General features: G+C 46.5%; 2 protein-coding genes across 8 annotated transcripts in view; both read left to right on the top strand.

The window, feature by feature from the left end:
- Window positions 1-4,538: 4,538 nt before the first annotated feature.
- LOC111847602 (mitochondrial fission factor homolog B-like) lies at window positions 4,539-8,326 on the top strand. 2 transcript variants are annotated; one of them, XM_023818943.2, is made up of 7 exons: window positions 4,539-4,702; window positions 5,468-5,685; window positions 5,761-5,927; window positions 6,337-6,428; window positions 6,909-7,079; window positions 7,481-7,565; window positions 7,762-8,326. In XM_023818943.2, exons 2-7 carry the CDS (start codon window positions 5,472-5,474, stop codon window positions 7,891-7,893), a joined length of 861 nt encoding a protein of 286 aa, XP_023674711.2. In that variant the 5' UTR covers window positions 4,539-4,702; window positions 5,468-5,471; the 3' UTR covers window positions 7,894-8,326. The 2 variants fall into 2 exon arrangements, with proteins under 2 accessions (XP_023674711.2, XP_023674712.2); XM_023818944.2 differs by lacking the exon at window positions 6,909-7,079.
- A 3,439-nt stretch (window positions 8,327-11,765) lies between these two features.
- The window catches only part of LOC111847566 (small conductance calcium-activated potassium channel protein 2-like), a 34,272-nt gene continuing 24,057 nt past the window's right edge, over window positions 11,766-21,980 (top strand). For 2 of the 6 annotated variants that reach the window (XM_072704300.1, XM_072704299.1), the window contains exon 1: window positions 11,774-11,892. Coding sequence is in view for 4 of the 6 variants with exons in the window: in XM_072704298.1 (XP_072560399.1) it covers window positions 15,750-16,775 (1,026 nt within the window). In the remaining 2 variants the exon portion in view is untranslated. Of the gene's footprint in view, window positions 11,893-15,202; window positions 16,776-21,980 lie in introns of all 6 variants that reach the window. The other 4 variants (XM_072704298.1, XM_072704297.1, XM_072704296.1 and 1 more) reach the window with 4 other exon arrangements.

The following is a 21,980-nucleotide window of genomic DNA, read 5'->3' as shown; positions in this document are numbered from 1 at the left end:
GCCCCCTCATGTGCTGATACTGGGCTTGAACTAGTGACCTTTAGTGCATGAGTAGAAAGGCTTAGCTCACAGAGCCACATGCTCAGGTGTATGGAACATAAGCTGAATAAGGTGCTAACACTGTTTACAGAGTTTTGGTAGCGTCATAGTCCAGAGGGGGCAGCATGTAGTTCAGTGGGTTAACCCTCTGTGCCTCTGACCCAAAGATTCCCTGTTCATGCCCAGCACAGCCCAGCACAGCCCAGCACAGCCCGAAACATCTTTGGGCTCTGTTTCGGGCTCTGAACGTGGTACTTCTCCTGGTGAAGATCATGGCAACAGCGTGTTCCACAGGTCGCTTTCCATGGCCAGAGACTCAAGCCCCTTCTGGTGGATCCCTAGACACTGATGCATGAGGTTCTGTCTTTATAGACCCTGCCTGGCCTGCATAGGAATCCAATAACAATTCATCCATTTAGAATCATGAAACACGGGACATGATGTTAAACTGTCCGTTGTGCCAATGGATGGTACACATGAGGTTTCCCTTGATGTTGAGAGAAATGGGAGCTGTATCTCAGACATGGGGAAGATGGGGGAAGGTGTTTACCGAGCTGACCACATACCTTGTTCCCCTCCTTCTGGAGGGTTCTGACCTGGGTTCTCAAGTGGGAGGAGGGGGGGGGGGGTGAAGTGGGTAGAGATTAGTGAGCAGGTCATGTTTATGAACGTTTATGATCCTCAGAGGTGTGCAACTAGTTTTGTTTTTATTAATATTTTACAATTAAATAAATCTAAGTTATGGAAAATGATTATATAAAGAGTGAGGGGCAGGATTCTAGCCCACAAACCCTGACGGGGTGAGGTGACAGTGCTACCTTACGTCGCACTTCCTGCGTGTCATTTCCTGTGACAAACCACTTGTGAATGTATTTCACACTTTGTTCTGTGGGTGTTTTCGCAGTTGGTTTGATGCTGGGACCATGCTGGCCTTAATTGACCTCACCTGCTTTTATAACAGCATGTCGTTTCAGTAACTCCCCTGACTCAGAGTGCCTCTGGCCCTGCTTCTGCGGCCTCTTTTGCCTGATGTTTGGTGGCAGTTTGCTTTGGCTGCGTGCCTAACCGCGGCGCGTTTAGCGGTTCGGCATCAGTACGCCGGGAACGCAGATATGTTCCAGAATATAAAAGGTGCCTTAACCGTGCTTCCAAACGTCCTCTGACATCACACCAGCACTGGGTTTCAGTATGAGAATATCAAAAAGACGGCACACCGTGGTACCCCAAGTAGCACGATGAGAATCATCCGTACAAAAACCCTTGAGTCGATTGTAGAGGATAAGAGCCGCATTACATTTTCGCCTCCTGTTTTCCTTTCTGCTTCTCCGCAACTTTCACTGCTGAGTTTATTCAAACGTGTAATCGCACTCTCCCTCTTTAGAAAAAGTGAATTATTTTACAGAGGTACAGCTTCATGTATTGCTGATTCAATCTCTCTGCTAACTTTGCCGCAATCATCATGTGCGTGCAGTGAATTTATTGTAAGAGGAGTTTATGGAATGTGAAGTATTTTTTTAAAGTTCAACTTTATAAGTATACAAATATTAAGTGACTGTAATGCCTTCACAGACTTAGCCTAACACATTCATAAATTGTTGGAATTACGTCAATAAGTGATGTGTAACATTTTTATCAGGTCTGTTTGGTGTATAGCAGGGTTGCCCAATTCCAATCCTGGAGGGCCCACAATTTGCAGATTTTAACACACTTGTTAAACCTGGGAATTGACGGACTAAGATGTGTCTGAGCAGGGAAATCTATAAACTGTGTTGGATTCTGGCCCTCCTGGATCGGGATTGGGCAACCATAATTTGATACTCTTCAAAAGGTGACAACCTCAAATGTGAAATTTAGCACTAAACTTTGAACAGCTTGAGAAACTGCATAAGAAAAACTCACCAGCAGAGCTTCATCACGTTTATACTGATGGTAGATTATGATAATGACATCACTTCCTATTGCGGTTGACACTCCTCCTGTTAACCCTTATCGGACTCATCTTGTTAAAACCCACAGTACAAGCAACAGCTAAGGTTAACTAGAGATGCCATAAATATCCAAATATGGCACTTCAAAATGAATTCCAACTGATTTGGAACTTTAACGTTTATCATTTTATTGACTGAAAAAAAGTTTGTCAGTAGAGCAACCAAAATGAGGTTTTACTGCAGGGCTTACAGTCTCACCCTTAAAAATCTCACAAGCTGAGGAAATCCAGAAAAAAACCTCTAAATCAGTCAAGAGGAATAACCTGAGGGTTTTCAGGAATCCAGAGAAAACCAGGCAACCCTTGTCAGCATGTGTCATTCGGCAGAGACAGACCCAGGACAAGCAGGGGCGGGGGGTATATCTCCCAGCCAGCTTGGGGACATCTAATGATCCCCCAGAACAAGATACGGTCTCTGATCCAGGACAGGGAGCTCTGATCTGACCTTCCAGGGGTACTGCCTTCACATCCCTCACCAACATATACTGTATAGTAGATGGCTGGATGAATTTTATGTTTTATGTAATAAGGCCCAAGTGATTATCACCTGAATTGTACAGAGCCATTTATAACTCAGAATATAAAACCTGGTTAAACCTGATTGCATTTTTTTAAGACTCATGCAGAATCTAACTTCGTGCGTGTGCGCCTGTGTGTTCATGAATCAGCTGCTTTGTATTTAAAAAGAAACATTATTGCTGGATTCATGGGATATATTGGTGTCCCAGAATTAATGAGGTATTGTGATGAACACCGTGAAATTGAAAAACAGACATTATAGTTCTGGTAATATGTCATGTAGTGAGGCAGGAACAGCGACCCCTTCTGTTTAAAAAATGAGCGACAATTTTAACTACAGTCTTAAAATCCTCGAAAGCTATGCGGAGAAACTCATTGGCTGTCTGTGACGTCATCATGAACCACGTACATTGTGATTACAGTTAACTTATTGTGTGCTATGCTGACCTCATAAGATATTCTTACAGTTTGTACTGGAATATACTTGTTTGTATTTTTTTGGCAATAAAAAAAGCCGGCTGGAAAAAAAATACAGTTAACTTATTACAGTTTTTGAAAGACACCCAACATGATCTTAACTACTGTGGTAACCCCCAGTCCTCACTGTGATAAACTTCGGCACAAAAACTCTCAAAGAAAAGTTGACACGTTTGTACATGTGGTAGATGGTGGTGATTACATCCACGTTCTGTTGTGGTAGGAGTCCCAGCGGCTGACAGAGCTCTTACTACTCTTACTAAAACCCAACGCTCACTCAACTGCTAGGTAACGATTTATCCAAAGCATAAATATACAAACATCAAAATATCATGTTCAGCGATCCAATGTAATATGTTAAGGAATGAACAATGTCCAGAGGTGGCAATTTCAGGCTAAGAAAATAAAAATCCAAGCCATGATGTACTTTCAACCAACCAGTTGAGCATAAAGAGTCACACTCACAGAGTACTCAACTGGTTGGTTGAAACAAAATCTTGGTCTGGATTTGTACTTTCTGGACCTGAAATTTCCACCTCTGACAATGACTCTTTTTATCCATCCATTTTCCCATCGCCTTTGAAGCGCAATCTCAGAGGTACGCTACAGTGAGGGTTCCACCTAGTGTTCGTAATGTAAAATTACATCAATTTTGACCAAGCACAAAAATTCCCGGAGAGGTTATTTTGAATGTAACTATTTGTAAATAATAATAATAATAATTAAAACTACTACTAATAATAATGTTTTTAAAAGACTTAATTTCTTTTAGGGTTTTAAAACTCCAGTAGCAGACATCTAATGTATAATAAACACTTTAAGCGAATGCTACATGAATGTGGGACATGCTGTCATGATTTAGTGTTATACAGTTTCTACAAGTACAGAACCCCAAAGACTAGACGCTTAATGTTGAGGCTAAATTTACCATTGCAGCTCGTTCAGAACCATGGACAGCGCACGACGTTACACTGACTTTTCCTAGTTTCAGCAGCGGAGGTACCTTTCCGTTTGAAGTCGGAAAGCAGCGATCATTTGGTGTAATTCTGTGTTGTGGCGCCGAGCCTATTTAGTCACAAGCATCGTATTTGTCCAACAGGGTTTTATTGGGAGTTAATCTTGTAAAAAAAAATGTAGCTGACAGTCTTTCCCGAATACTCTCGTAACAACAATATGCCTTCAAGTGCTTAAATAATGACGTGAGCCAATTCAGTAAAGCGATTCATGCAATAACGGAAATGACATGTACGTCTTTATCCTAGACGTAACACATCCATCGTGTTTACAGCAGATGGCGGCACACACACTCTCCCATCGGGTATTGGCGTGAGTAATACATTTGTTCAGGCGTGATTGTGAGAGAGAACAAGCAGGTGAGCTGTGCTGAGCAGGAAGTTCGCTGTTCGCCCGGACCCCCGCGGGCTCCTGCGTACTATCAGCATGAACAGTGCAGTACCCAAATCTCTCCAGTTCGCACCTCCGGCCGGCAGGTGGCACTGTACCTATTTAGGCCGCCGTGTCTAACGTCTGACGAGAAAAAGACGAAGGAAACGCAGAGATCAGGTGCGGCTTTGGTTTGGCGGTGGGACGCGATCCGTACTGCCTTGGAGTGGCTCTGATTTTTTTTCTTTCTAGCTGATAAATTTAATATTTAGGGACGACAGTCACCAAAGATTCAAGGTAAGGAAAGGCTGTGCGTACGGCACAGTGTTTAGTGCATTCGTGTGAATGTGTGGGGTGTCATGGAGGTTCATAAAGACCCTGATAAACTCTGTCTCCGGGGCAAAGACGGCTTCACAGAAGCCCCTGATAGCCAATCTTGCAAACGGGTGGATCGTGGGGATCTGCCTCGGTTCCTCATTTAATTCCACATAATTGGAGCATTAGTAGACCGTCGTCCGAGATGCCACCTGTGTCTATTCCGGTGCTTAATTGACACTAGGCTGCATTCTGCTTCTCGGGATTGTCGCATTGTAAACAATAATCTGTTGGATACATCTATCTGCGATAACTAATTAAGGTAATCAGTTGTTTTCTGACACCGTTTTAAATAGTAATATTTTTTCTCTCTCGGGTAATAATAATAATAATAATAATAATAATAATAATAATAATGATAATAATTGCATTATCCTTCGCTTTTCCTGCGATTTTCTTTTACTTTTTCAGTACTAAGGGAACTTCTCTAAACTGAAACTAAATGCCGTTCTCAGCTAGGATTGTTGTGCTTTGTTTGTTCATCATATTGTTCATTTCAGCCGAAAGCTGAATATCCAGTTTGACTGGGTTCAATTAAGCTTCAAAGAAGCTTCCCTGATTTCCCTCAGTGATAAATACATTTAGGTCCCTGAAGTATACAGAGTTTAGCGAATTGTAAGTCGTTGTGCATGCTTTGGAGAAAGGCGTGTGCCTGAGTCATTGTTGTTGTTGCCGTCCTGCTTTCAGTTAGATGACAGCTGCAGCGTTCCCATCTCCCACGGTGGAAATGGCGGAGATGAACCGGCTGCACTACGAGATGGAGTACACTGAGGGTATCAACCAGCGCATGCGCATCCCAGACAGGCTCAAAGTGGCCCCATCAACCCTGGAACACCAGGAGGGGGCGCTCCAGGAGGTCCCACACAGCGCCATGATGCAGGTGCCTGAGAGGATTGTGGTTGCAGGTAGGACCCCTGTCCAACTACTGCTATGACTGCTGCTGGTGAGGAAGCTTCAGGGTCTCCCCTACTGCTCGAAAGGTGACGACGACGGCTCCCACACCCGCCCCCGAGACCTCGACCTCATCCAGGCCACGCCCCTGCAGACGCTGGCCCTGAAGACTCCGCCCCGGGTCCTGACGCTCAGTGACCGTCCGCTGGACTTCCTGGAGATGGAGCGCTCTTCAGCTCACCAGCAGGGGGTGGAGGTGAGCACATGGTGGATGCCAAGCTCCTGGAGCCTCAGAAAAGACACAAGTCAACTGGCCAGTTGCAACACGTTTGACCGGCCTGATTCCAGACTCACCCAGGGTGTGTGGCTCAGTGGCTTGGCCTCTGTGAGGGTCACCGCTTCCAGCCCCGTCCTCGGCAAAGTAGTCGCATCTAAATTGGGCCCTCATGTGGCCAGATATCCTCCAAAATGTTACAGGGGCGCCACATATATGGCCTGACCTTACGCTCGGATCCCAAGCTTCACTCTCAACTAAGTGTATTTGTGTGCATGTCCCAAAGGAGAGCATGTCGGAATATGTGAAAAGAAGCGTCCTAATGTAACTATATTCATACTTGTGCAAATGGCAAATAAAGAATCCTTTCATTTCTGATATTTTCTCCCAGACACGTCCTCAGGGCAGGTCACGGCTGGGGAAGTCCTCCAGCGAGAAGGGGTCAGCTCACCAGAATGGCAAGCTGTGCAGGACTGGCTCCCTGTGAGTACACAAACACACACACTCACAGGCAGCCCTTCATCATATGGATGGAGGATGGGCCTGACTTGTGAGGGTTAATTGTCTCCTAACACTTAATTGCTCAAAGATCTGGTTTGGACAGAAAGCACCTGTCGGAGTTCTGGGCCTCTTTGGGTTGTCTCACAGTTCGTTGGACCCCTCCCACTTTCCACAGTGAGCATATGACGTGTGTGAAGTGCTGGTTGACTAGTTTCTGTCCAAGTTTGCATCCATTGGTGTGTCTGTCTGGGCCGGGCGAGGTGACGGGAGCTGTTGATTGGTTCTGGTGATGTGAGGTCGGGGGAGGGTCTTCCATCCTGCTCTCAGGCTTAATAACCGAATGTGGCCCCTCAAGGTGGCTCTGTGGTAGCATCTTCTGTCTGTTCCTCTCAGGCCAGCTCCTCTCTCTCTCTCTCTCTGTCTATCTCTCTATATCTTTTTGCGTCACCTTTCCCTAAGCAGCAGTGTGACCCCGTCCCCTCAAGCCCCCCTCCGCATCTGTCCCCCCCTCGTCACACCCGAGGACGGCCCCCGCCTGAACAGCGCCCGCGGGGTGCTGTCCTTCATCCAGTCTGCCACGCGACGCGCTTTCCAGCAGCTCCTGGATGCGCTGGATGAGAGCCGCCACCGCAGGTGACCGCTGCTCCGGTCCTGCTCCCTCTGTGACCCGCATGCCCTGCTTGCAGTGCGCCCCCTGCTGGCGTGTCCATGCACTTGCCGTGTGTGTGCCGCCCGATTCGCCGACGGCGTCGGCTTCCTTTGTATCTCTTCGTTTTGGTTACTAGTTGACAATCGAGGTAAAAATGGATGCAGGTATTCTTTAAATTTGGCCTTGCTCTGTGTCTCTGATTGAAGCGGATGGGCTGTGGAACCGGAACCGGGCCGTATAAGATCTGACAGTGTCATTTTCAGCCTGTCCTGCTCCTCATCGCCTCTCCGTCTGTGCTGCTTCCTAAGCATGGCTTCCTGGGCCTCCTTCCTGTGCTGACGTTGGTTTGGGTCACATACCATCTTGCCCATTCTGCTGTCCCCAGGACCGGCACCTCTACCGCTGACGCCATCTCTGAAGGTACCCCCGATGACCTGGCCTTGGCCGATGCTACGACGCTACGGCGACAGGTGAGCGCCCTCAAGCATGTCTTCACCTAAAGCCAAGCTCTCTCACATTCTGATGGCGGCAGAGTGCAGTTACAGGAAACTTGCTCTAGAGGGAGCTCTATGCACATTTTTGTCTGGTCTGGGCATATTGTAGAGCCCATTGCCGCTGCCATGATCGAAGGTTAGGTCTTGCTTTAATTGACGGCCGGTCGTGCAGATCGTCAAGCTGAACCGGAGGCTCCAGCTTCTGGAGGAGGAGAACAAGGAGCGGGCAAAGCGGGAGATGGTCATCTACTCCATCACCGTGGCGTTCTGGCTCGTTAACGGCTGGGTGTGGTTCCGTCGCTAGTGACTCTCACAAGGGGGCGCTCCGCCCGATGAAGGGGTCCCTGCCGTTCACACTCCTGATTCAAAAAGACAAGGGCACTTCTGTTTTATTTAAGTACATTCTTGTAAATCTCTTCTTTTTTTTTATTGTTTCAGATGTTCTGAATGTTTTTAGAAACATTATTCGAGTAAAACTTTTCGGAGTTGTAAATATTATTTTCTGTACAGGAGATGTGGGTTCTGCTACTATTGTCTGTGTTTGACAGCATATTGGACAAAAGCGGTATTTATGAAGAACTAGTTTGTGTATGTAAATATAATGACTTGAGTATGTGAATTAAAAGCTAAGGACTTGGTGGCATGATGATTGCTTTAGAGACCTTGAAACTTCAGCTGTGTTCTTGCGCTGTTATGTGATTTATAATGAGTCTGTAATTAAAGTGTTTATTTGGATATCCACGTGTGATTAGCCCTTGTCTTCTCCTTGCTGTCCATTTGAGTGACTGTCATCTTCTCACAAACCTCTTCTCAGGTGAGAATGGTTTTGAGGGGGAAAATCTAGCACATAACTGTAAGGGGGGTCACCTGTGTGGTGGGCTCTGGTGCTAATTAGGGGTCTTGGGTCCTCTTCTCAAGAGTTTTTGTTTCCACTAGGTGTCGCTGTTAAAGGAATTGAATGCAGGATTCAAAAAGAGCGATGTGAATTTTCGACTTGATTGTCCTTTATTTTTATGTGCTAATGCACATAAAATGCACAATTTGCATGATTCTCACCGTCGCGGTTGAAATGTGTCATATTAACGCGTAAGGTGGAGCCTGTGCAAGACCGCTTTGCGTATAGAACGCGCCAGTGTGGGATGTGAATATGCTGACAGGCTCCACTAGAGGGCACCTCTGAACTCTCCCTTTACCGGCCGTGCTGTTTTACGGATTAGTCTGTAAATGACTGGTTCTCATCTTACACTACTAGTTAGAGGCCTTATCTGTTTTGTTTTATTCAATTTCATATGCATTTTGTGCCCGTAGTTGAAGAAAATACATTTTTTGAGAGTTACCTGCCTCTCCCGGATCCAAAGACGCCATCTTGTAGATCGACTTATACTTTTGCTTCTTTGTGGATTTTTGTAATTTAACCTACTAACTTGCATTTATATCACGTTTATTTTAAATAAAGAAGCTTTTTTTAATATATAAGATTTTCCATAACGAATGATCTCCCTTGTCCCTGTGTGCCAGCCCTGGTTAGCACATATATCAACCCCCCTAACCCCCCCCCCCCCCCCCCAAACTTAGATGCGTATCGCCGACTGGTACTTAAACACAACGGCAGCCGTGATATCCTTGCGTGGATTTGACACTAAAGACAAACGCATATCTCGTCTGGGATGCTGAGATGTGGTTGCTATGCGACTGACGCAATAGGGCACCACGATCATGAATTATTCATGAGGCTGTTACACACCTAGAAAACCCCTCTTTTCTAGTTGGGGGGTGGGTATAACACGGTTGACTTGGTGAGTATTCGCCACGGGTTGATCACTTTAAGTCTGCGTAAGCGCGAACCACCAGCTGGTGTTACCAGACGTATAAAATTAGTAATCAGTTAAAATAGTTTTGGCCTAATTATAGGTCGTGTTCCATAAACCCATTTTTTTTGTTGTACGTTTACAGGTTGGTATATATCAGAGACTGTGTGTGTACGAACCTCACGGCCCGAGCGTGTTCAAGGCGCCCTGATCCCAGCATATATGGCACTTGATGAATTTGCACGTTTTATTGTGCTTTGCATTTTATCCGCCTCTGGGGGGGGGGGGGGGGGTGACGGGGAAATACCCGAGCTGTAGTTGGGGCGTGGGGGAGGGGTGACTAAGAGAATACAGGGGCTGCTGTGTCGTCCTTCTGGAAAGGGCTTTCCCTGCTGCAGATGACAGCACACATTGTGTGCGACCGGCCCTCCATCGCCATTGGATTTTCCCTTTGAAAATGAAATAGACCTGGTTGCCAAACGCGTTCTCTGTTCTTTATTCATCATGCAAAATTTGCAATCGCCGATGTGATGTAACGCATTTTGGAAACTACTGAGCAGGAGAGCCAGGAGAAGCACGGCTGTCATTCATCGTGGTAGTAACACCTTGATACCAATTAAACGATTCTAATATTCTTGTACCCTTGATTGTATGGAACACCGCATTCATTAGCCTAACTAACAATAAATTATGTGTTGTATATGACATATGAGTGTTTACTTACGGGGCTTCTATATAGGAACTGCTGAAGGGGGAACGTTAAAATTGTAATCAAAATGGTTCCGACAGAACCCAAAACCCCCGGAAAATTGCTGCTATTAAATAATGCCCTTCAAGTAGCCTAATAACCCTCGGTTTCCCTTTTTATTAATCTTGATCTGTGCCGCGGTGCTGAACATTGTATTAAAACCGTCTGGCATTATATAGACCAGCGTCCTGATTTCGCCTTCTGTCGTTAAAATTTTTAAGCAAGATGTTCACGTTAGGTATAACTTCATTACATCATCTTGTTTTTCTGCATTTTCACAGTTATGTACGCTATCTGGTGGCGGGCCTGGTGTTTCGAATAAATGCGATCTCTCCGGCTTTTTCCTCGCCTGTTTTATGTCAGCCTGGCTGGCTTTCGTGGATGCTATCTAACGAAAAGCTATCTGGGAAAAACCTCCCCGCTGCTTGTTCGTGAGCGGGGGGCTAAAAATAGCCGCGGAATCCCCGCATCAGCGGAGCCGGAGAACATGGCAAGGTCACGCCGCTCCGGAGACGAGCTCCTGTTCGCCCGTCTGTTATCTCTTACTGTCGAAATTAAAATCGATACTATTTTCTGCAGCAAAATAGCGGTGCTTCTTTGTAAACTTGGGTGTTGAGAAACCGAGAACATTCTTTATATTTAAAATATATACACTACAACCGTTTATAAATTATTTATTTTTGCTTAACAGCCGTTCTATTCTAGTGATATTCACCTACATATTTGCACTGAGATATATAATAAGTATTGCGAAATCAGGAATATGTATTATGCTTATAGAATAAAGAAAAATGAAGACTTTTTTATTGAAAACTGCACCTCCGATGAGGCGTCATTTGTGCCAAATGCGCAGTGTGTGTTTAGCGGCAGTATTCGTTGCGCAAGCAGCTTTTCGGTGTCCGAATCACGGCGACTGGCTGATTTGGAGAAAAATAGGGGCTGCAGCTCGTGTCAGGGTGCAGGCCCTCCACGTGCCTATGTGTGAAATCACTGTGGGGCAAAGTCTAAATCTAACTTCAGCGATGAGGATATAGAAAAACCTTTTATTGGCTTTCTTTCTCATACTTAAATATTATAACAGTGATGTATTTTACGGTTACATACTCAAAGCAATAACGCGTTTTAAATGAGGGTTGAAGGTAAATGTACATGTAAGAGTAAATGTAAGTTGCCCTCGGCCCAGCTTCTTCTTTCTGTGGTCTGCCATTTCTAACCATCGCTTCCTGTTTGGGATGCCTGGCCCTGTGGTCGCAGCAGATAAGAGGCTCCGCAGGTGCCTTTGAACTCGCACGTATCGAGTGCTAAAACTTAACATGTCGCATCTTTTAAATGTATTTCACGGGACGCTTTAAGAGCAAATCCTGCGCCATGTAGCTAATATAGACACACACTTCTATGCATGTGATGCTGCTTTATGGACGTTGGTTGCTCTGCCCGAACAGTCTGTCTCGTAACATCCGCCCCCCCCCCCCTGTGTTACATTTTGCATCTTTTATTTGCATGTCAACCCTTCAGAAGCTCAGCGCAGCTTTTTCTGCCTGAATCCTAATTAACCCTCTCAAAGGAGCCCAGTCCAGTCTCTGGCGAGGGGAATGGTGACTGTTTTCTGTCTGCGTACACACTCAGGAAGCCTTTCTGCAGCTCCCCACCCTATACACACGCACACAGACATTCCTCCAAGCCCATGTAGAGATCACCTCCAAGCTGCAGTCTTGTAGGAAGAAATGCGCCACGGGTACTAGACAGGGTAAGTCAGTCTTTTTTCTTAGCCTAGGGACTAACGGTCCAACTCCGTTTATGGGTGCCACACAACAGTGTCATACGCCTTTGTAATAATAGCTTAAACAGGCGAGTAAAGTGCGTTAAACTGTATCAGTGCTCTCCGACAGGGGTCTGAGGGTGGGGGGCACGTCTCAGGTCCTTAGAGAAGCCTTGACAGCTTCGGTCCCTGGAAATGAACGTATCTGCTTCCCCGTGCGGCAAGGTAATGAACGTACCTTGCCACACGTAGTTATGTTTCTATATCTTCAAACGTTAGCAAGCTGTGCCAAGGAGAATTTCCAGCAGCCTTGGTCACGTGACAATAAAGATTCTGCTCTGATTGATGAGAATATTTGCTGGGAAGGGGAAAAGCCACTTAGCTTACTCTGCCGTATAGTTCTACTCCCCGCCTCATTTTGTTTTATTTATGTTGGGTTCCCAGTGCTGCTTTTACGCATGAAGGGCTAAATGGACTCTTTCTCATGGGGACCCATCGCTTTTCTCTGACTCTGAAGCAAGCCATGGCCTTCTACCAGTCTCTGCTCTGGTCTCTGCTGATGTACCGCTGTGCCGGTCATATGCAGCGACCGGTGGATTTCCCAAACCCCTCGGCTTGGCACTGCTTCCCCGTGGGGTGGTGCGGAAGCGGGCTGTGTCTCCCGCCAAGCCTGAGTCACCCAATGCGGGCTGCCAATGGCTGTTGACTTTGTGCTCGTCTTCATCACGTTTGCTTGCTGGGTTTCTGCTTATCGAGGTTACAGCTTAACTTTTGCATTGCATTTATTTTATTTAAAAATAAATCCTGATTCAGACGGATACAACCATGATCAGCTATAGAGACTATGGTGTGATAAAATATAAATATTGTGCAAAGATGCCCACAGGTTGCATAATTTCTACTATAAAATTCCCTTTTGTACAGAATGCTTTGTTTAGTGAATTTATCAGCCGTAATATGAATTTCAGGCCAGATCATTTAAACGTTCCAGGACTGATTCTAATCCATCAGTCTGTTTCACGGTGAAACCCCAGTCTGACAGCGATCCCGCAGCTTTGGTTTCGGTACAGCTGTGCTGCACTGAAGGACGGAATGTGTCTACGGCCAGTTTCCCCCCTGCTGACGAGGGAAAGTCATCTGCTTATGACAGGAGGATCCGTCAGACCCCCGAGCTCCCCGAGCCTCCTATGAATAGTTAGATGAGCTGCTTATTTTTTCAGCCGCAGACAAGGACTCGTTTCTCTGCTGCTCATCGCAGCTGCTTTCCGACTTAATTTAGCCACTCTTTTCTTTAAAATCTCTTAGATCCATGTAGGCTACAGTGTTTTCATAGAAGCGTTAAAAAGCGGCACGCAGTCGTGGTTCTGAATTTCAGTGCCGACTTGGGGTTACCCTCCGGGTTGGTAGCCATGTTATTAATGGTCTGTTTCATCACCACCTGTTATGTTACAGATGCGAGATGGTTCAGGCAGGGCTCGATAAGCGGTTTCGCGTTTCCCGTGCTGGGAAGCCGCTGATGGCAGCCGGGCCGCTGGCGCTCCTGCTCACCACGTGCGTGAGCTTCAGTTTCACAGTGTTCCACCCTCCGCTGTTTCTTCATCTGATCCCTCTTTTCACCTCCGCCTGCATGCTGCTTCATCCCTCTATCTCTTGGCAGTGCCCTCCCTCATAGCTTCCCATCGCCTTCCTCAGTCTACACTCCACAGGTTAAAAACTGCTTGGTTACCATTCTCTTGAAATTTGCATTCCGTTCGGTTTGGCTTTAAGGAATCAATATTAACACGGCAAGAGTGATCATTTCGTCTTTTTGTTTAATAACTTCAACCTATTCTTCCAAGTGGGCCGCGATGGCTACTGCTTATGAAATAGGCCTACCCCTTCAAGAGGGACATAGACTTATTCCTTGAAGCATTAACGTTAAGATACAATTAATAATATACATTTACGGGAAAGTTTGCTTGGTTTGCACGTTGTGTGATCCCTTGCAAACATGTATTTGTTTATTTAGACAGATCTCGGGATTACTGCTTGACGGCATGGTCCACAGCAGACTTTTTTCCTGCTCTGAGCGCAAATAACACCGGGGGTCTAAACTAGTTTACATCGTAGGGCATATTTAATCGGAGTTCAACATGAGCTTAAATTCTCTGCCATCTCTAATGTTTTCATTGATGTTGTGACTAGTGGCAGGTTGAACAGATGATGTTCATGTCTACATCAATAACTTATTAATACGAGATACCATTGCTTAGTTGACGAGTAACTGGTATTTACAGGACTCTCTGGGTGAAGTTCAACCAGCAGTTTCCCATGGTCTAGATAGAAACACTTTCACACGTTTTCTTTTTGTAAACATTTGCAGAATCAAATTTATTAAGAGTATACTCAGAATTGCGATTGACAATCAAAGGATTAATGAACAAAATCATTGGCACAAACTGTAGGACAGCTGTGGACAGATTTACACTACAGTCCTCCTCAAATAGTCTAGAAACAAATATCCCATATAAGAAAACGTTCGTGCGCTTATGCGAGAACAGTGGAATTTAGTCTAACTGGGTTTGCATTATGTCATTTTCTTGTGGAATATATTTCAAACGTTAACCGTAGGGATGCATCCCCAGACGCCAAGGACACAACTTTATCGGGGCATTTTGTTTTGTTCCTCCTTGCAGTCGAGTCAGTCCCAGTCCCTGACAGCTCTAAGGTCACAGAGAAACCCTCTCCTGTTTTATTGCCGTTTATACACCAACTCGACGATAATCCTCCTCTCCCTCCCCCAACACACTTTGAAAGCTGTTCTCGTTTACGTGTCAATTCTGTCTATTTCTGTCCTTGTCGCACTTTCATCAGGACCACGGGAAGCCCCATTCCCCTCCTCACCCTCAGTGCCCCCCCTCCCCCATCTCCTCTTTGCTGCCACCGTTTATTTGTCATATCTGAATTAATTCGTCAAGCTGAGATGAAAAATAGATTAAATTCTAAAATAGTCACACCCAGTTTCCTCCGTGTGAGTCTTTTTTTTTTTTTTTTAAATAACCTAATTCTTCATGATAAGGTTTCGTGTTTCGTTTCTCGTGCTGTGAAGAACAAAAAACGCCTGTCTTTCTACAAAATGTTTAGATGTAGTGAAATATTTAGACGAAGATTAGGTATTTATTGAAGGCACTTTTCTGGGTGGTATCTCTTGTCGATTTTTGGAGCATAACACTCATCATATTTATTTCCTGTTCACTTTCATTCGGCCGGGTTTCCCCTTACCCCCATCACTTACAGGCTGATCATTTCTTTTTTACAGGACTTGTTGGACGATGGCGTGGCCAGTTGCAATGCGACTCTTTTTAGTGAAACCAGCCTAATGCCTCACACTGCCGGAAACGCCTTAAACTTTCCTCTTGAACCCAGTTCTTGTGTGCGGAATTCAGAATATGCGTGTGTACAAATGATACAAATATATTTTAATGAAATCTGACCCATTCTTAATTTGTGACAAATCAATGCGTAACCTTAATTATACATTTCCCTAAAAACGCAAGGCTGTGATTGATCCATTAGGCTATTTTGGTGTTTTATTTGTGTTATTTTGTGAATAGATGGACCACCGTTCCACAATAATCATTTATTAACAGAACTAATCACCAGTCGTTGAATAATGGTTGGAATCTGGACTTCAGGCTGGTTTTGCTCATTCAACCAGAGAGTTTACTAGACCTCAGTCGTTTCTTACGGACCAGCATTCCTTAACTAGTCGCCTGGGTTTCCTAGTTCTTCTTAACGGGGCTCCGTCCTGGCGAGGGGGATCCGGGCGGACCCGTTTGCATGAGAAGGCGGCGTGCAGTGACGTTATGAGGCTGGTCCTTGTAAAGCCCACCAATGAAACGGGCCGGCTCGATTCGACTGGGTCACCCCGCAATGACAGGGTGCCCAAGCGTCCCAGCACTGGGGAGAAGCAACAACGGAGCGCCGCTTCTGGGGGGATGCGCCATCGCTACCCCGGAGCAGTGTCCCACCAGCAAACCACCATTCCGGAGCAACACCTTGGCACCTTAGCGCATCCCCAGAAGGGAGCGGCGAGTCCAGCCTCATCGTTGTACAATTTACCGCCTCCCCCTTTGCCGATCAGGCAGCGGAACCCCTCACTCTATCCTCAGAGTCACCGGGAGCCGCCGAGCCCCAGTTCCTCCACCCAGACAGGCAGCCTCCCGTCGATTGCCAGCAGAGGCTGCTTTCTCTCTGATCAGCGCCCACACCTGCGCCAGAGTCTCGGGGCCACAGCCGAAGTCTCCGCTCAGAAGTGCCAAGGCGATTCTTCCTGGGAGCAGAGCCCCCAGCCGCTGTCGCCGGCGTCCGTCTGTGAAAACCAGTTCTGGAACTGCGATCGGCACCCCGGCACCTGTGACAGCAGAGGAGGCGTGGGGCAGCAAGAGCGACAGCAGCAGCGTGGTTGGGCACGTCAGGAGAATCGGCATCTCAAAGCGCACCGTAACGACCCTTCCTCACAGGAGGCACGCCAGGCTTTCGGTATAAACACAGGGGAGCCTCGTCCGTCTCAGTCTCAGGACCTGCAACAGCATCCACAGCCGCTCCTGCAAGCTCAGCAGCAGCGACTTGTAGGGAGCAGCCTGCCCAGCAACCGGGACCGGCGATCTGAGCACCGTGACCGCGAGAGGCTCACCGAGGTGGTCGCAACCCAACGGACGCCTGATTCGCAGCGCCGAGCCGCCGTGGACTCCCCCGGCCACCCGCTGGAGAGTGACGGATCTCCAGCCAGCAGCCGGAGGAGCAGCTCTCCATACTGCTCCAGCAGCCGTCTGTGGCCGGCGGCCGAGCCCCGTCCGGGCGAGTACCGGAGCGAAAAGGACGAACAGCAGGTACGCTTTTTACATCTAAGCATGACTTGGTGCAGACCTTTCAATGTCACCCCAAATAGTTACAGGTTGCCTCCCGTTTGCACAGCGGGAGATGAACAGGTGTGCTTATGCTTTCTAATAAAGTTCAGTTCAGTAGAGAGATTATGGAAACTCCTCTAAAAAGCAGATCGACCGGGCCGTGAATTTTAAAATGCGCCGATGCAAATGCATGCATTAATGCAAACGAATGTGCTAATTTGTTATGGGCGTGGGATCACTTGCTGGTATGAGAATGATATTAGGGGTATGTAAAACTTTTACGTTGAGTGTGTATATGTGTGTTTGTGTATATTTTTTATTTTCTCTGCATGGGCCTGAAGACAATTTCCTCTGCTATGGGGTTGTTGGTACGGAAATGAACACAGGGCACCCTGTTTGGCAGACGCCTGGGAAAAAAATAATAAGATAATTTATCATGCATGCCTGTAGCGTGATGATACATTATATCTATTAATTGCATTGTTATGCATCATATGATAAGATTATTAAGATTAATATAATAAAATATATAACAAAAATCACATGGTGGCATAAAGAATTACGAAAATAATTTACTCAGGGTAAAACTGCTGCAAATATTCCAGTCAGGTGTTTCAAACTATTACAATCCAGTTCAAAGGCAGGTGGAGCAGTGACTTAATGATTGGCATTGTAGCCTCACGTCTCTGTGGTTGTGGGTTCAATTCCCTATTTTCTGTTATTATATTGGCATGCATCCAGACTGTGTTTTGTGGCAATGATGACTGTCTTGTCATGCGACTGTGTGAATCCACATCCAGTTGTGTGTGGTGATAAGTATTACGTGAGGTTACTCCATGTGTGTTTTGGGTATTGACCATACTGATCCCAGGTCAGCTGAGGCACAGCCTCTGTAAGGGCTGTTGATGGTCCGCCTCGCGGGCGGAGGATGGCGGCTCGCCCGCTGTCTGTGTGCCTGCGTCAGATCTCCCGTCTCACGATCGTTATTCTGCTTCTTAATAAGCCGTTTGTTTTGATTATGTCACCGTCTCCCGCTTGCGCGTGGTGCCGCTTTCGAGGGTTACTTTCAAATGACATCCTTTGTCCGCCCCCCCACCTGGGCAGGTGTCTGATGGCGTCACATGTCAGATTAGATCCGATTAGCCGCCCTGCTTTAAACTGAGTTTCTCTTATGGCTGGTCTCACGTCAAACCGGGTCGATTAAATCGAGAGCTGAAGGTGCGTGAAACGTGCCAGTCCGGCCCTTGGGTTGGGGCGTCGGGAATGCAGAGGGGACTGATATCCCCAATTAGAGACCCCCCGCCCCCTCACGGCCATCATCAATATCCTGTAAAATTAACTTTTTAAAATGTCCCAAAAATACCAGCTTACATCAAGCACTCCTATATTTTATGGGTCACGGAATTTAAAAATAATTTTCTGAAACATGTTTGAAATTCATTTAAAAGGGAGAGGGTCTTAATTTGACAAGAACTCTGGTTCTTGGGGATGGAGTCTTCTCTGTCACACTGCCACGGAAACAGCGGGTGTGGCGAGCCCACTTGCACTGGGTGTAATGGCTGTAACGTGAGGGTGAGAGCCTTCGTCCGGAAGCCGGACACGTCCCCTGCGAGGAACGTTGCTTGCACTGGCCACTGGGACTTGGCTCTGGGACTCACTGGGGGAGGGAGTGTGGGGAGGTCACTCAGGATGCGCTACGTCACAACGTCCCACATGACGGGCTGTCATGTGAGATGGACCTGTCAAAATACAAACAAGATACCTCTTATTTGTTCTGTTTCGAATTCCTAGCTTCGCCTGACCATTTCAATATACATTTCTTAGATTCAGTCAGCCCCAGTGCATTCTGGGAGGTGACATTTTAGCGAACAATCTGTCTGTGTGTGTATCTGTATGCTGTAGGCTGCGAGTGTGACTTCATGTGTTCCCCTGTGTTTGTTGCTGTGTTGTACAGGGCGTGTGTGTCCGTTGTCAAGAGTCGCCTCCCAAACTCAAAACACCACAGTATAATCTGGAGGACACGACCTTTCCTTTTCTTGCCATTATGTGATCTTGCAGAGATACAGGGGCTACTCAGTTCAGCACAATCAGGACCAGCACAGCTCTCATCCAGCTAAAGAAAACAGCACCATTGTTAGCCAGGGTCCCGTGGGACAACGAACAAAGCTCATAACTAGAAACTTCCTGTGCTTACCTGAGCGCTGGGGTGTCAAAACACTCGAGAGTACCGACACATTTCCTCTTCGGTGTCTGGCCTTGCTGGTGAGAATCAATACACAGATACGTTTTTGCATTCCTCGGGAGGGTCTTTTCGTTGTTTTGTTTCGTGTGACATCCAGATCAAACCCAAAGGAGAGAAATGGTGATTGTTTAACGCGACAAAACATTCTCAGAAACATAAATGAAAGTTCTGATATTAAAAGGAGACTGAGTTATTTTGGTCAAAATCTATGTTATTTTGACCTTGTGGGGACCACCTGTCTCTACGAGGGGAATCTCAATTTCCTAATAATCTGTGACTGCAATCATAAAACTATAAATGCCAAAAGTCTTGTATTTTGTTTTTGATTACTTATGGTTAAGGTTAGGGCTGGGTAGGAGTTAAGGTTGTCATTGCTGGGATTAGGGTTTTCCCCATAGAAATGAATGGACGGTCCCCACAAAGATATGAATACAAATGTGTGTGTGTGTCTGTGTTTGTGTGTACCAAATGTAATGTAATAAAAACGTGTTATATTGACATTATGGGGACCATTTTTCAGATCCGCACAAAGATCTGTGAATGCAATCAGAAAACTAAAAATGTATTTTGCTTGGTTACTTATGGCTAAGATTAGGGCTGGGTAGGGGTTAAGGATGTCATGTTGGAATTAGTGTTTTCCCCATAGAAATTAATGGAGAGTCCCCACGAAGATATAATTACAAACCTGTGTGTATTGTACCTTCAGTGTCAGATGGAAGCCATGTTCATTTCTGTGCTGTGAAATCTGTAGGAATGAATGACTAGATTTGGGGACATAAAGTCCCCGTTTGGATTAGCAGTTAGACCTGGATTTCCACTGAGTCCATCAGGGAGAATCGTGTCCTTCAGGGCGAAGATGTGTGAATATGTCTGTACTGGTGAGCTATCGTTCAAACCCCCGAAAGCACTTCAGGCCACTAGACGCTGTCTGACCCTGCGCTGTGACCTCCAAGCTCGCTCGTACCTGTTTGTCTCACCGGGAGCAAGATTAAGATTAAGATGTATTTTATTGATCCCAGGGGGAACTTCTGGTGCATACAACAGGAAAAAGAAAAAGAAGTGACAAAGAAAAACACAAACTTGGGATACGTTAAAAAACAGAGAAAACAAGCAAACACACAGCAGCGGCTATCGCAGGCGGGCGCTTGGGACGGCGCTGAAAGCGTGAAGGGTGACGGAAGGATGGAGTGGCCAAAGAGACACTGTCCCCAGATGAATAAAGCATCACCATTCTATTCTAGAATACATATTTACTTTTGCACCTTCCCGTAAAAGCAGGTTTCAGATGCAGAATCAGACGCAACAGTATAATAAATATTTGCGTTTTGCTGTATTTCTGACTCTACCGTGACTTTGATGTCGGCAAATAAATGATGGATGATTGACGGCGGAGTTCAAAATGTCACCAGCCGCTGGTTTCGCAACATGGGGGTGTTTCCTCTGTGTTGTTTTCCCATCATGCTCTCTGCTGTGACCTCCCCTCTGCTTGGAAAGGGAGCCCAGATATTTGTGTGTACTCTGGTCCAGGCCGTGTCTATTATACAGGTGACAGCGAAGCTTGGAGCCAGTGTGCAAGGTTGGCCATTTATCTGACGGCCCTGGAGCATTTTTCTGGGTTAAGGGCCTTCCTCAAGGGGCCTTAGTTTGGTGTGAGTATTCTGCTGACCATGGGATTCGAACTAGCAACCTCCTGGTTATAGGCAGAGGCGTACCCTGCTGATCCTGCCTCTGATATGGACTTTTCAGTTGTTTTTTTATGCCATGGTAATTAACCTCTTGGCCAGCGTGTTACACACGCTACGTTGCACGTTCACCATCCACTTCGTAATTGCATCATTTATCTTCTTCACGGAGATGAATGTGCAGTCTGAGACAGAGATGGATTCCCCTGCCTGTAATCCCAGACACGCTGGCCATTTTGTGTCCGTACAGCCCGACCGTTTCTTTATACGCTGCATTTCAGCTCTGACGGCAGATCGACGGTAGCTCCCTAAAAGTCCATTGAGAACAATTCAGACGGGTCTAAAGCCTGTTCAGTAACCAACACAATGCATAAGGGTGTTTTTCGTGCAGAGCATTGTTAATGAAGTCTGCGTCGCTTTCTGAGATAATAGTCTGTTTTCTTTCTCCTAGTCAATATTAGGGATTTTAATGACCGAGCAAACTGAGCTTGTCTTTTTCTGGCATTTTTCTTAGGCTTTTATCAGTTAGCAGTAATGCCTCAGGGTGTGTCAGATGCACCAGTAACATGCCGTTCCTCCTGATTGTTGTCTGGTCCTCCTACCCATGAGCAGGTCCTGCCAATCCATAGGGACCCCCTTGTCTTGATCTATCCACAGTTCTCTGCTGGATTTTAGGACACAGAATGATTTTGTGCTGCTCTTGATGGGCAGGGGGACTGCAGGCACAGGGACCAGATGTTTTGACGGTATCACCTGGCGCTCGCTGTCCCAGTCATACCTGCACCAGCAGCTCCCTCTCCTCTCTGTTTCCTGGTCATCCCTCCTCTGCCTCAGAGCAAGAAAGGTCCCTCATCTTGTCACGGAGGGCAGCCCTGACGCCGTTTCTCTGTTTCCTGCCGATGTCACATGCCGCGATTCGTCATCTTGTCAGGTGATTACCGCTGTGGCTTGGAGCCATTAGGCAGTTTGCACTTGAACCTGCCCCATCTTCCTCTGCTGTGCCTTCAGTTTGAAATCAATCACATCAGACGTCAGAAGGGTTCCCTGCGATCTTACCTTAAAGAAGCATTTATCTGCTTGATGCAACGAGAATCTTGGTCCTCGCCTCGGCTACGGGGCAGGGAATGTTCCTCAGCTCTCCCTTGTTCGTTCTCACTCGACATGGACAGGCGGGATGTCACAGCTTTAATCTTGTTGGTGGTACGAAAGGTCCATCACAACCCGGCCAGGAAGTGACTTCACGGCGATCATGAAAAAGGCAGG

This window comes from Paramormyrops kingsleyae, chromosome 21 (assembly GCF_048594095.1).
Source record: "Paramormyrops kingsleyae isolate MSU_618 chromosome 21, PKINGS_0.4, whole genome shotgun sequence".
NCBI classification, from domain to species: Eukaryota; Metazoa; Chordata; class Actinopteri; order Osteoglossiformes; family Mormyridae; genus Paramormyrops; species Paramormyrops kingsleyae.
Note: the sequence above shows the minus strand (reverse complement) of the source record. Positions and strands in the feature narration are given on the sequence as shown.